Source organism: Neltuma alba, unplaced genomic scaffold (assembly GCF_004799145.2).
Source record: "Neltuma alba isolate B1F8T4 unplaced genomic scaffold, ASM479914v2 tig00011023_pilon, whole genome shotgun sequence".
Taxonomy (NCBI): domain Eukaryota; kingdom Viridiplantae; phylum Streptophyta; class Magnoliopsida; order Fabales; family Fabaceae; genus Neltuma; species Neltuma alba.
Genome location: NW_021635776.1, coordinates 313684 through 327867, shown reverse-complemented (window position 1 = coordinate 327867; position 14184 = coordinate 313684). Strand labels below are relative to the sequence as shown.

Below are 14184 nucleotides of genomic sequence, written 5' to 3'. Positions count from 1 at the left end.
GCAAGCCCTTAGCATACATAAAGTGTAATTTGTAAACCTCATTAATGAAATTATGTTTTTCTGTTATCACTTTATGTGTTTGTTCGAAAGTATACAGTGCCTAGTATGTCGTACAGGTTAAGAAAGGTTGGCTCTCTCACACGGGCAATTGCCTTTGACACTCAAGTGGAGTGAGCAAAGAGAAGACATTTGTGTTCACTAGTAAAGCAGCAAAAGAATGCTGATATGGTAGGGAAGAAACACAAACTTTATGTCGCCTTGACTAAAGTGTAGCAAGTCAAGATGAGATCCACGTTGATAAAGTTGGATCGAAGTTTGGAATCCCACTTCTATAATACCTGTAGCCATATAACAAACTCTTTAATGTCGACGTCATAACAATGAGTAGAGTTGAAGAATATGGGTTTAGAGACTGAGTGTGTCTAGACTTAAGTCTGTACGGTGTTAATGATAAGTCCAAAACGACATACGCTCTTATAGTAAAAGAGTAACACCGTAGCATGTGTTTCATACCACATGTGCTAGGAGAACCGCAAAAGGGAAGCAAGTGAAAGATCCCTGCTTCTTTGCTGTGTGAGTCCCAGGGAAGAATTATCCTCCTGTTGGTGTCCTTTGACTTTGACAATATCACGAAGATATGTTTCAGCGACTGCTACTTTGGTATATGTCCTATGGTCATGATTGATGTGATCTAAGGTAGTATGCTAAGAAAGCGATTGATTCATATCAAAGTGATATTTAGGCGAAAGGAAGATTGACTGTGATATACACACCTATGCTAGTGTCTGTGACATGTCCCTTATGACATTCCGTGGTCATAAGTGTGGACACTAGACATACCAGAATGGTAATCTGAGTCAACCATCGACTCGAGAGGGATTAGATCTACCGTTAAAAAGTGTATATAAGTAAATCTGGGACATCTGAGGCATAATTTTAAAATTCAAGCTACACGAAGGAGAGGGTGACTTGTGCTGATCCTTTAAAAGGGATTTCTAGTACAGGGACCCAAGCAAAGACGTCATGCCCACGCGGTCACGGCAAAGCACTAAGTATGAAATTGAGGGAAGGTGAAGAGTCTAAACCCACAACATCTAATCCACCAAGTGTGAGTGGGAGATGTAAGAAAATGGGCCAGTCCACCCTTAGTGGATTGGACCCAAATTCATTGAGCTTTGGGGTTCTAATGTAAATTACAAAACATATGGGTCCCTAACTGCAATTTTAGCCTTTTTTATATGATCTGGAAAATGGGGGGAACAGTTGGACGAAGGAGGCGGTTTATTATTTTCAAAAGTGTGGAGTTACATAACTGATCCAAGTGGGATCATTTAGTGTGCGCGTGCTTTTCTCCATATTCTGTTGGTTCCTCCAGACTCCTCCTCCCACTCTCTGAATTTCTCCTTCCCTGTGCATTTGCTGTGTCTCCAAGATCCGAGTTCAATACTGTAACCGGACCTCTGTGTGGCTATTGAAGATTTCAAATACTCCAGGTACGCCCGAAATCCTTCAAAAATGGATGATTTGGCTAAGTAATCATGGTTAAAAGAATCGACTTTATAATAAGTCACCTACATTCATCAATATCGAACACATTGTTTATTAAGCATTGAATAGGGAAAATCAAATTGTTTCATCTAAAAATTTCAACTCATTATTCGATGGTTTAGTTTAGAGAGTATTTAAATGTATTTTCTCTCATTTCTTACTTCAATCGTATAATTTTGATACTTCATCTAGCTTTTTCTTTTCTCCCCTATTATCTTCGTCACCTGTCGATTTCTCTTTGAAGGGAAAGATTGTCTCAAAGATTTTCTCGAAACGATGAAAATTGGGTTCTCACAAAAAATAGTGGGAAGCCATCTTCCTATCTTTAAAGGAAAATGTCTTGCTACAGAAAATGGTTTTCAAGAATGTTGAACTACCAAACATATTCAACTAATGGAAAATCTAGATTTTCCTTTTCCTTTATAATATTATTAGTGTGCCAAACGGGCTCTTATAGGGTCACGTTTTGAGGAAGAAGGGAATACTTAGGATTTCATAAGGAACACGCTCATGTATTACTAGGAGATTTCAATTTGTATTTTACAATGAAAAAAGCCTGAATTTATAAATTAAGGTTTTGAGAAAACAACAAACGATACGACCCATCACAACTTATACTACAATAATACATACTCTTTTGGAAAAGTTAAAATAAAAGCCCGACTCACTACCAAAGAAACAGTAAAAGTTAGACTTACGAATAGGATGTAGATTCCCCCCCCCCCCAAAAAAAAAATGACATACAATTAAGACAAACACATTAAAAACAAAAACATATGAATAAGCATATTTTTGTTAAGACTGCTAAATTTAGTAGCTAAGTAAAATTCAAAGTATGAGTCTACCCAAAGATCTTATCAAGTAATGTCACTTTAACAATTTCAGTTGATAAAATAATTAACTGATGATGTTTCAAAAATAAAATACATAATCAAGTGTCGTTAAAAATTTTAACAGTCTTTATATGTGTTTTTGTTTGTTTTTTTTAGGAAAAATTAGGAAGAGGGACCTAATGGTAACAATATTAATGGGGAAAGATATTAAAAATTTTATTTATTTGGAAAGAGCAAATACTAAAATATAAATTTAAAATTATCAATTTGCCCATAACAAAATTCCATATATTATCTCTTACCACATCTTATAATTTTCTTTTTTCAAAAAATAATTAAATTTTATTCAAATTAATTCAAACTAATTGGAATTACTAAGTTACGAAACAACTCTAACAAATTAATTAAATCAATTAATAATTAATACTAATTAATTTATTCATCCATCACTTTTTTAAAAAAATAAAACTCTTTTTTGGGCTTGCTGAATAATGAGCCAATCAAAATCATATAATTGAATTAAAAATTAAAAAAGTGATATAATAATAAATAATATACAACTTATCGATAATTAATAAGAATAAAAAAATCTTGTAGGTTTAAACTTGAATTTTCTTACTCAAAGTATGATAACTACTTTTATTATGACAAATATCTATTGATATAATGAATTTCTTATGTCACTTTTATTTTAAATTTTTAATTTCATTAAGTAAGAGGATTCAACTTATTCAAATAAAATAATAGTATGAAATGGATAAGTAAAAATATGAAACAACTTTTTCTTCTGTGAATGGTAGAAACTTTATTGCCCTGCTCATTTTTCAGAAAGCCTACAATTATTAATTAAAAATAATAAGAAATAAATTAATTAGTGTTGGCTATTAATTTAATTAATTAGAATGAGTGTCTGACTTTGAAATTTAAATTAGTTTGAATTAGTTCAAATAAATAATAATTATTCTACTAAATGGTATGAAAGTTACAGGAGGTGGTGAGAGAATACAAAGATTGTGGTGAATAGCAATAATTTCAGTTTTTTTAAGTTTATATTTTTAAATAATTAAAGTTTTTAATATTTTTTCAAATAAATATCATTTCCACCTAATCCCTCTTTTTAATTTTCCCTTTTTTCAACTATCATGTTTGCTGGCGAAGCGGCGATCCACAGAAAACGCAAAAACTAGTTTCGAGCAAAACAGCTTGCCAGGATATCATCGTATGTTTTCCTCCTTCTTCGACGGATTTTCTCGGGATAACAAAACAAGCAAAGGGCTCACTGATTCTGAAACCTTACCATTTACCAGTCAATCATCATGCTTATTTAGATGTATCAATCTCTATCTTCTTCGCTTTAAACTTTGTCTTCCTCTTCCACACAAATATCCCGGCAATATGAATTTTTCCTGGTCCCTTTTCACCAACGGATTCCTACTCATTGTTCTTTATTTTCTCTTCTTCAGTGACTCAGGCGCAAAGGTCGTAAACCTTGATGTTCATAAAGCCAAGAATCTGGTCCAAAGTGGCCATGTCTATCTCGATGTCAGGTAAAATCCCTAATTTTCTCTTTTAATCCTCTGGTTTTTCTCTGTTTCGGCAAATTTAAGCAATCTAATTATTGGTTCGCGAACGAATAATTAACAGGAGGGTTCAAGATTTCCAGAAAGGACATGTCGATGCAGATAAGATCATTAACATTCCTTACCTGCTCGATACGCCAAAGGGTCCGTAATCGTCATCTTTTGAATTTCTGTTTCCATTCAGTTAGTTTCAGATCTCACGGTGAAATTCTGCGATTTTGAACAACAGGTAAGGTGAAGAACCCAGAATTTCTGAAGCAGATTTCATGTGCTTGCGACAAAGAAGATCACATTATTGTGGTAATCAAATTTTCCTTTTCAGAATCCTAAAATTGAAAATTGAAAATTCCCCTTTCTTCCCTGTGTGAATTGCTTATCTGTTTTGGGGAATTTGTATTTTAGGGCTGCGATTGTGGCGTGAAATCTCTGTATGCAGCTGCTGAACTTCAGGCTGATGTAAGTCGCTTAATTGGTGTTTGTTGAGCATTTTCTTCAATTAATGAAAACTGAGCGGTGACTTTTTAATTATGCAAAATGCTAATTCATCCCCGGGTGCTTTTTTTATTTTAAATTTTGCCCCTTTTTCTTTGAGCAGAATTTAATTAATAAAGAACTACAAGAGTTTTATTAAAATTTATAGAAAAAATCGCAAAAAAAAAACCTTGGAAATTAAAAAATTATATATAGAGACCAGTTCATAAAAATTGTTATTATTTCCTTATCAATTGTCAAAACCAATATTAATATTATAATAGGTCCTCATTTGCAATTTTTTTTAAAGTGTTTGTTTGCGATTTTTCCAAATTTATATATATTTCTCCTTAATTTTAAACGCATATTGGTACAATTTATTTTTTATCTGCCTTTGCATAAATGTGTATTTTTTTTTTTTGTGGTCTTGACATAAATGGGTATTGAAAACAGATTAAATTCTACAATTTTTTATAAGCTTTGCTAAAAGCGTATTTATTTTTTAAATCAAGAGCAGAGCCAGGATTTAATTGTGAAGATTACTGAGAGTGAGAGAAATTCGAAATTACTAAATCCGAAATAAAAATTCTTAAAAAATGTGTTATTATTTATAAGTTTAGTGTTGTCAAAATTAATTAAAATATTATTGCTAAAACTGGTTTGAGATTTAGTAATTTTGGACTTCTTTTTATGAAATTATCTTATTCATTGGCCGGGAAAAAAAAAAGGCATATATAATACAAAGTTTACATGACTATGGGGGGTGAATACGTATAATGGATAGAACAAATTTAAAACTTGGGGTTATGCTCCTTGCCTTTTTCCTTTTAAAATTTGGTACTCGTATGTCTTTTTTTCTTTCTCTTGATTAAATCTTTTAACTCTGATCCGTCAGTATTGCTATCGTTTGTTTAGGAATTAACAGTACTATCTGATCAAAATTACAGAGACTAATGGTATTAACAAATGAAGTTAAAGAATTTAATTTAAAGAAAAGCTATAAGTACTCGGATAAAAAGTGGAAAAAAGTATGAGAATGTGCAAAATGGTTTCTTTCTTTGTTTTTTTCCTTTATCCACGCGGTTTTATGTTCTTTCTCTTGCGTTGTTAGGTCCACACGAAAACTAATCTGTAATGCTGTCATGAATTGGCAGGGCTTTAAGGACGTGAAGAACATGGAAGGAGGCTATCGGGATTGGGTTAAGAACAGGTTTCCTGTGAAATTGTGAAAGTGAAACCACTTGCAGTCAATCGGGGATACCAAACAGTACACAAGTGAATAGTGCAGTTGTTATATATGGTATATATTTGGATTAGTTTTTTTAGACATGATTTTACAGTGCATAAAGTAAATATGTAAAAAGAGTATTATGTTTTTTTTTTCCCACACATGATTTTATAGCGTAAAAAATAAATTTGTGAGAGTAGTGTTATCTTGATGTGCATGTATTTTTTTCAAGTGCTTCTAGAGGTTCCCAAACTCCCCTAACATAGCAACTTGAGTCATAATCCTAAAGGCTATTTGTTTAGAGAAAAAAGTGATTCTAGTTAGTTAAACATGGGGAGTTGTTGGAGAAGCTTGAAGTAATTACAGGGATGTGTGCTAAAAATAATCTATTTTCACCTTATTTTGACAAGCTAAATTCAAAAAATCATATACTACTTGTGATCTATTAATATAAGACTTAATTAACTAATTTAAAAAAATTAAGAAAGTTACTCTTTCAACTATTTATATTTATCGCTTTTTTTTTCAAACTAATTTACTTTACTTATAAATTAATATATAATCTAATGATCCACGTAAATATTTTAGAAAAATCATATAACACATGTTATAATTAAGTAATCTAATAATTTTTTTAATATCTCTAAATTAGTCAATTGAATCTAATATTAAAGACTGGAGGTAGGAATAAAGTGAATCCACATCAATTAATATTAAATCTAATTTCATTAACTCATTTAAACACAAATTAAATAGTGGAATATTTTTGGAACTAAAAATCCCAATAAACCCTAACTTTCATAAACTATAAATTCAAAAAAATAAAATTAAGATCCAAGAGGATAAATTGAGTTTAGATCACTTGCTCAAGAATATGAAAGTGTGATGAATTGATGAAAATCTTAGAACTGGAAAAGTCATAGCATTTCCCCTTCTTTCCCTGCGTTTTCCTGTCATTTTGTGTGTGATGTATCTAAATATGACTACACGTTAGCCGCCAAATATGACACTCACAATCATAGTCATGTCCACATCATAGATGTGAAAATGTATATGGATAATTACCTTAGAAAAATTTATAATTTATAAACAAATTCAAGAAGGAAGCAGGAGAAACACAAACCACATTTGTGAATTCACAAATTCATGAACAGATTTGTGAGCTTGGACAAACTTAAACAGTTAAGGAGATCTCTTTACCAAACTTGAATGGTAAATAGTACTCTTGCCCATTTCAGGACTTATGCGCTCTCTCTATTTTCCTTCCAGTTCACCGTCATCATGACATCCTCGTTTGAGTCTCCCCTCAACAAAAAAGCTTGCTAGCCTCATCATTGCTTTTCAGCTATTGTCCTCATCTCCAAATCCCCGACCGTAAATCTTCTTTCAAGGCAAAACTGAGAAATACAAAAAGAAGAATGCGGAGGTATGAAAAGAGACAATGTGCTTGGGGAAGGGAAAGGCCTCAAGAGTGATGCCTTGGAACAAGAAATAAAAAAGATATGTGGATAAAAGTCAAACCATAATTTTAAAAGTAATTTTACGATATATGAAATAAGTACGTTAAGGAATTTATTTCGATTTATAAAAAAAATACTTTTTAAAAATACTTTTCTCAAATACCAAACACTTCCGAAGTTATGAGCCAACACAAAGTCCAAAGCCTGCATTTGATGAATGTAGGCTTCCTAAGAGCTTGAGATTTATATATTTTTTTTTAACCAAAATAACATTTGAGCAGTGAATACTGTTTTTAAGCTATAGATAAGTTGTTTTAATATATTGATACTAATTTATAAATATATGAATAAAAAATGTAATATTAAATAAAATCCAAAAAAATTGAGCTTTGTGTATTGATTCTTTTGGTACAGTTGCAAGGCATGGTAAATTATTGAATTGTCTCAGTTTATATCTTTCAATTTAACCTATACAAGTTTATATGCAATTAACGACAAGTTTGTTTCTTTGCCAATAAAGGTGGGCCTAGTTGGTAAAAATTGACTCATAACTCATAAGATTGTGAGTTTAAATCTCATAATTGATGTGAGGACCTTATTAGTAGATAATCTAAATAAGTATCCCCTTAATTGCTTTAAGGCATAGCATGGGTATGCCCAAAACATGTGGCAAGGGATGGTCGTTGCTAGCGAGGAGTTGGGGCTGGCCAACAGGAATACATGATGAGCGGCGGCTATTGCCGGCTAGGACAGGTGAAGGCCAGTGGGTCGACAAAAATGAAAAAGAAAGAATTTTTTTAATTTTTCAAAACAAAAAATAACAAATGAAAAAACAAAAGTCAATAAAACATCTAAAAATTTGTTTTAGGATTTTAGTTTTAAAAAACATATTATTTTAAACACCTGACTAAAGATAAGTTATTAAGCAAGTTTTTTTTTTAAAAATTGTTTGGAAAAAAAAACAAGGCCATAGATTTAGGAAAAATATCCAAAAAAATACCTATAAAATTTTAAAATTGCAAATAAAAAATAACTATAAAAATATGTTTTTATTTACTTTTCAAATGTTGTCAACTGTTATTAAAGTATAGTAAACAAGATTGATTTAAATTTTTTTGGGATTCTCTAATAGTTTTAGGTCTTAATTCATGCCAATTTATCACTTTTCTGTTTTTTTGGTCAACTTATTATTTTTCTAAGTTTGTTACTTCGAAAAAAAATCCATATCATATCATAATAAATAATTTTCAAATTAATATGTCAATTATGGACCCTCATACTTCAGAATTGACGACCTTGTTACCAAGAAGCAGGGGCCCATACGGGGTAGGCCCATTCATAGGAGCCCATGAAAAAACTTGCTGCCTAAGTTGCTGCAATGGGCAAATTACATGGGACTGAGCACGAGAAAGATCATCGTTCTAACTTCGACCTTCAATTCCCGTGCTTAACAGAAGCACAAAATCCTTTGACTAAAGATTTGAACAAGGTAGCTGCTCAATCTCATCGACATGGCGAGATACGATAGAGCCATTACAGTTTTCTCACCCGATGGCCACCTTTTTCAAGTCGAATACGCCCTAGAAGCTGTTCGTAAAGGCAACGCCGCCGTTGGCGTCCGGGGCACCGACATCGTCGTTTTAGGCGTCGAGAAAAAATCAACCGCCAAACTCCAGGACTCCAGGTATTCCTCATATTTTCACTTGTGTATAAAACTTTTCACTTTTTATAAAATTGTTGGCATTTTTTTTTTTTCCCATTGTCTTGCTTTCGTTTTAGCATTACAAGATGTTTGTTGCAAAAATGATTCTTCGTTTGTGATCTTATTTTTTTAAACAAAATTTAGATGGTTATAATTTTTAAGCATAGATCCATTTCTTTTATGGTTGGGATAAAATCTGATTCCTGGGACAATCAGATTAGCTTTTGGTGTTTTTCAGGGCGATGGAATTAGTATTTCCTTACTAGCTTCATGGCTACTTTTCTTTCAGCAGTGATATCGATTTGGTTTAACTCAATTGAAATAGAGCAGGGTTTTAAATACAATTTATCTTATGGTTGCTAGTACAAGACTGCAACATCGTTTCTTTTTCCAAGGATTGTCTTTACATGCATCGAAGAGTCGAGTGCTTTACATTTTATTTACGGTGACGGGCTTAGTGATACCTTAATTTTTGGGTTTGTTTAGTGGGGAACATATATTGTCACCAACGGATGGAAAGGATATTTCTATTGAAGCCCTCAATCTCAATGTGTCCAATCTGAGGGGATCTTAATTTCTCTGGATATGACCCAAGGAAGTTTGGGGTTGAGACCCAAGTTTTGTTCAATGTGTCATCAAATTTTATTTGATTATTATGTTTTTTTTAATTGACGTTGTGGTGAAAAGTCTTCCCAAATTTCACTAGATTTAGAAATGGTATTTGTGATGTTATAAGATATTGGCTAGATGCTTTTTGTGTTCTCTATTTCATTGTTTTCTTTTTCTTTTGTTTTGCAGATCAGTGAGAAAGATTGTCAATCTGGATAATCACATTGCCCTTGCTTGTGCAGGACTAAAAGCAGATGCCCGTGTTCTTATAAACAGGGCCCGTGTTGAATGTCAAAGCCATAGGCTCACAGTCGAGGATCCAGTGACTGTTGAGTACATAACTCGTTACATTGCTGGTCTTCAACAAAAGTACACTCAAAGTGGTGGTGTCCGACCATTTGGTCTTTCAACCTTGATTGTAGGCTTTGATCCATACACTGGTGCACCTTCCCTTTACCAAACAGATCCTTCAGGGACTTTTTCAGCTTGGAAAGCTAATGCTACCGGTAGAAACTCAAATTCAATTCGGGAATTCCTAGAGAAGAACTATAAGGAAACCTCTGGGCAAGAAACTGTAAAACTGGCCATCCGAGCATTGCTTGAAGTGAGTAATTGGTTCTTTCAGCAATTTTTAGACAATAATTAAACTTTCATTCTTGCCCCAACCTGCAAGGTTCCTTTTTATTGGGTCCCTTCCTTTTCTTTTATTCTGATGGCAGTCTGCCACGCCCTCACTCCTGACTTAAAGAAGAAGAAAGAAATGTGGCAGGGACTAAGAAGGTCCAGAAGAGTTGGTAATGGGATTAGAAGGGGAAGAATAGGTGGGAAAAGCTAGACAAGGAAGTTAATACAGGAAACTGTTCTTTAGATAGTCATTTGCATTTATATGGTTGTATTATTGTCCATTTGCGTGTTAAAGGTGAGGAGGATATGGCAGTAGAAGAGGAGGGAAGATGGAAAAATTGTTTCTAGCAACATTTGTTAGCTAGTTATGTCTTCAGTTATTGACGTTCTTACCTATTTGCATTTCTTATTTGTTAACTAAGGTGCACGTGCGTCTAGTTATAAACTTGTTGGGAGAAGGCTGGAATGGAAATAATTTGTTTTATGAAGATTCTCCAAGCTTTAGGAAATTATTGAGTTTTACTCTTTAAACTTCTAGAGATTCTTCCTCTCTTCTAAACCTTCTAAATAATAAAGAGTAAATAAAGTAAAAAGAGAGGAAAAAGGGAGAGGGAACAGAGAGAAGAGGGACAAAACTACATAGTTCATTAGCTACTAAGGGCAAAAATTACATATAGATTCAACCCCTTCTTTATCTAGCCGTTGGCTTATTAATTCTCACTATTTGCCTCAGGTTACAACTTACACGCAACCTTCTAGATGATTCATAGTCCCTTATTTATTACATATGACTAGCATTGTGGTATGGGAGCCTTTTGATCCAAGATGGTGTCCACTTGCTCTTCCGGAATTCCTTAAAACCCCATTGCTTGCCATCTATCCTTGTAAGCCCTCCAATCATTATATCTTACAACAATTATTTTCTATCTCATGATGCCATGACATTCTTGGTGATTCAGTATAAGATAATGTGGCACTAAAAGCCCAAACTGGTATTGGCTCCAAAGCTGCAAGTTAGAGATCACACACTTGGCTTTCTAATACTTCATAGGCAGCTGAACAAACCAAAACTCTTCCACCAAACTGTCCCTCATTGCGAATGGCTCAGCCCTGGTTAGTGATGTCTATGTAAGCTACCTCCATCATTGCCCATATATGACCCTTTTGGAGACAGCATAGGCAGATGAGATTCAAGACAACAAAGGAATGTTCTCCCTGCTAGAACTTGCTGTCAAAGAACCTGAAAGAGAGGTTGATGAAATTCAAGATGGTAAAGAAATCTCCTCTAATCTGGACGAGATCTCTCTCCATTCTATTCTGGGGAAGAACTTTCATACCACTCTGAAATTTAGCAGCCTCTTCGTGGATGAAAAGCATTTCACTACAAATATCATTATAAGCAAGATCTGGCTTTTTTCATCATTATCTGATTGTTTGAAGGATTAGAGCTGTAGCATATGAATTGCAACTGTTTCCTGATTGTAAAGTTCATCCCTTTCATTTCTCACTACTTTGGCCTGCTCATGGCTATCATCCTTGTCTGCCTACATTCCCATCCGAGATTTTAGGGAATTTACTGTTGAACCTGAGAAAATATTGGACCATCACAAGCATATTGACAAATTACAGCTTGTGCTAGACATTCCGGTTTAGTGGCATGCTGGACATTCTGGTTTAGTGGCATCACATTTGGAGAAAGGAAGCTGTGAGTATGAATCCATGGCCACTCAATTTCCTTCCTTTCACCTCAAGGACAAGGTGATTGAGGGAGTAATGATGGAAGTCCAGCATGCTCTCTTCCGACTTGTGGCAAGGACTTTGACAGTCCAGAACAGATGGCAAAGGGATTATGGGCTCGTTTAGAACAGCTTATAAATAGCTTATAAGTAGTTTTTCAATAGTGATTTACGGAATACGAGGCAAGTATGTGAGAGAAGTTTTGTCTCGGTTTACATGAAACGTGCTTATAAGGAATTTCCACCATGATCCCAAACAGGCACTATAGCAAAAGGTTAGACAAGGAGGTTAAGGCGTACGTTAATATAGGAAACTAGTTGATATCTATGTTTAGATAGTTATTTACAGTGATATGATTTTATTTGGGTCAGTTATGTGTTTTTATATTTAGTTATTGGCGTTCTTATCTATTTGCAATTCTTATCAGTTGAATAAGATGTGTATAGCTGTAAACTTCTTTGGAGAAGGCCTGAATGGAAGTGACTTGTGTTTTATGAAGATTCACTAGGCTTTTTTAGGGTTCTAACTCTTTAATCTTCTAAAGATTATTCTCTCTTCTTGGCCTTCTACTCCTATCGTATCACATTTGTGTTGCTTTATGATATCTTGAGTCATTGACTTCAAGGAACATATGGAGATTGCCTTGAGCTTTTGTTTTTGTTTTGTTTTGTTTTGTTTTTTTTTTGGGTATAAACTCAAAGTCTCCTTGAGCACTTTAAACTTGAGACTGATCTCTGTCAGGCCAGAGTATTAAGGTTTTTAGCTCTCCCAACAAGTCCGATTCTGAGGATTTGAACTTGTATTCTCTATTTCAACCAACAGCTTGTTGATTAAGCTCTATTTATTTGTGAAGTTATAAAATGGATGAGATTTCTAGAGATGTGATCTTACTTTTGGATGAGTCATTCACATCTTGGGTAGATAAACTTGTGTTCTTAACAGAGACTGCTGTGGCTTTTGTTGAAGAGTTAAGGCTGGTGCTGAATAACATTGATCTGAGGTCTTATCTCTTCTTGGTTTTCAATTTAAAAAATGCTTTCGCGCGGGACGGTGAGTTTTCTAGGTGTGTAAGATCTGTTAGCATACATACTGGGTGCTAGGGCCATATTATTAACTGGGAAGACAGGCGTTGTAAATGAGTTTTCTATTTAAAAAATATAATTCGATTTGTGTGCACTATAAAGGTGCATGTAAGACTGACTATTTCTGCATTCGAACCCATTTGATTTTTCTTATGAATGCGTGGGCAGTCTATTATAAAATTTGCCCTCGGTGATACCTCCACTACCGTTTTTGTCACAATTTTATCTGTGTTGCCGAGCAAAGATGTGTAAGATCTGATAATTCTGACATTTGTACGCTGATTCAGCGCTAAATTGAATCAGCCTGTTCTGTCTTTCACCAGCACCGTGGGCTAATCACCTGGAGCTGGTTTAGATAATTGCCATTTATTTGTTATAACTATTCATGTTTTGCACTTGTTATTCAGGTTGTCGAGAGTGGGGGGAAGAACATAGAAGTTGCTGTAATGACAAGGGAGCATGGCCTTAGACAACTTGAGGAATCTGAAATCAATGCCATTGTTGCTGAGATTGAAGCAGAGAAAGAAGCTGCTGAAGCTGCCAAAAAAGCCCCTCCTAAGGAGACCTGATTTTCTTTTCCTTTCCTTTCCTTTCATCTTTGGGTTTTCTTTTGTTCAAACATTGTTCTTACTATGGGTTAATTTTATATCGTGTTCTGTATTGTAATGTGTTTGGAGCACCAAGACTCGTGCATTTAGCAACTCGGAGATGTCGATTCTTGATTAAGGCAAGATAAAAGAGTATGTATTTGCCCTGCTTCATTTGCTAGTCAAACTATACTTTGTAATCTTGTATTTAATGTCATTTCAATCCTTTATGAAAGAAAGATGCACATTATACTATGGATCATCATGAGAATCAAAGCACTAATCTGGATGTACTGTATCGTATCACCTATTCATTTAATTAATTTAGGGTCTGTTTCAAACAGCTTATAAGTAGTTTTTGAATAGTGATTTATGGAATACGAGGTAAGTGTGTGCGGGGGTTTTGTTTTGACTTATGTGAAACGTGTTTATAAAGAATTTTTTAAGCCTTTTCAAAGAGGCTTTTAATTTGATGATACTGCTTGTATCACTTTTAGAATAGGTGGTTCTAGGTATAATCAAAGCACTGATTCGGATGTACTGTCTCATCTATTCATTTAATTTAATTTGATGATATTGTGTGTACCAGTTTTAGAATATTTGGTTCTAGATATATGAAATGGATGTGTAATACTTTTTATTTCTGATTTTAGATAGGGTAGCAACAGGTAAGGTAGTTTGTGGCCTAGCCTGCCTGGCATGTTTTAAAATAGAAAAAAAAAA

General features: G+C 33.9%; 2 protein-coding genes across 2 annotated transcripts; both read left to right on the top strand.

Moving 5' to 3' along the window:
- Positions 1-3606: 3606 nt before the first annotated feature.
- Positions 3607-5970, top strand: LOC114760825 (thiosulfate sulfurtransferase 18-like). The gene is made up of 5 exons (XM_028950116.1): positions 3607-3928; positions 4026-4105; positions 4191-4261; positions 4364-4417; positions 5587-5970. Exons 1-5 carry the CDS (start codon positions 3777-3779, stop codon positions 5659-5661), a joined length of 432 nt encoding a protein of 143 aa, XP_028805949.1. The 5' UTR covers positions 3607-3776; the 3' UTR covers positions 5662-5970.
- Positions 5971-8532: 2562 nt separating this feature from the next.
- On the top strand, positions 8533-13721 carry LOC114760828 (proteasome subunit alpha type-7). Its single transcript, XM_028950119.1, has 3 exons — positions 8533-8804; positions 9621-10035; positions 13282-13721. The coding sequence occupies exons 1-3, from the start codon at positions 8632-8634 to the stop codon at positions 13441-13443; spliced, it is 750 nt and encodes a 249-aa protein (XP_028805952.1). The 5' UTR covers positions 8533-8631; the 3' UTR covers positions 13444-13721.
- The last annotated feature ends 463 nt before the right edge of the window (positions 13722-14184 follow it).

Bases quoted from the DNA above. Each gene is read 5' to 3' on its own strand.
- LOC114760825 (XM_028950116.1), top strand. From the start codon at position 3,777: ATGAATTTTTCCTGGTCCCTTTTCACCAACGGATTCCTACTCATTGTT. The intron at 3,929-4,025 runs GTAAAATCCCTA...AATAATTAACAG, and splicing joins CATGTCTATCTCGATGTCAG to GAGGGTTCAAGATTTCCAGA. The intron at 4,106-4,190 runs GTCCGTAATCGT...TTTGAACAACAG, and splicing joins CCTGCTCGATACGCCAAAGG to GTAAGGTGAAGAACCCAGAA.
- LOC114760828 (XM_028950119.1), top strand. From the start codon at position 8,632: ATGGCGAGATACGATAGAGCCATTACAGTTTTCTCACCCGATGGCCAC. The intron at 8,805-9,620 runs GTATTCCTCATA...TTTGTTTTGCAG, and splicing joins GCCAAACTCCAGGACTCCAG to ATCAGTGAGAAAGATTGTCA. The intron at 10,036-13,281 runs GTGAGTAATTGG...CTTGTTATTCAG, and splicing joins CCATCCGAGCATTGCTTGAA to GTTGTCGAGAGTGGGGGGAA.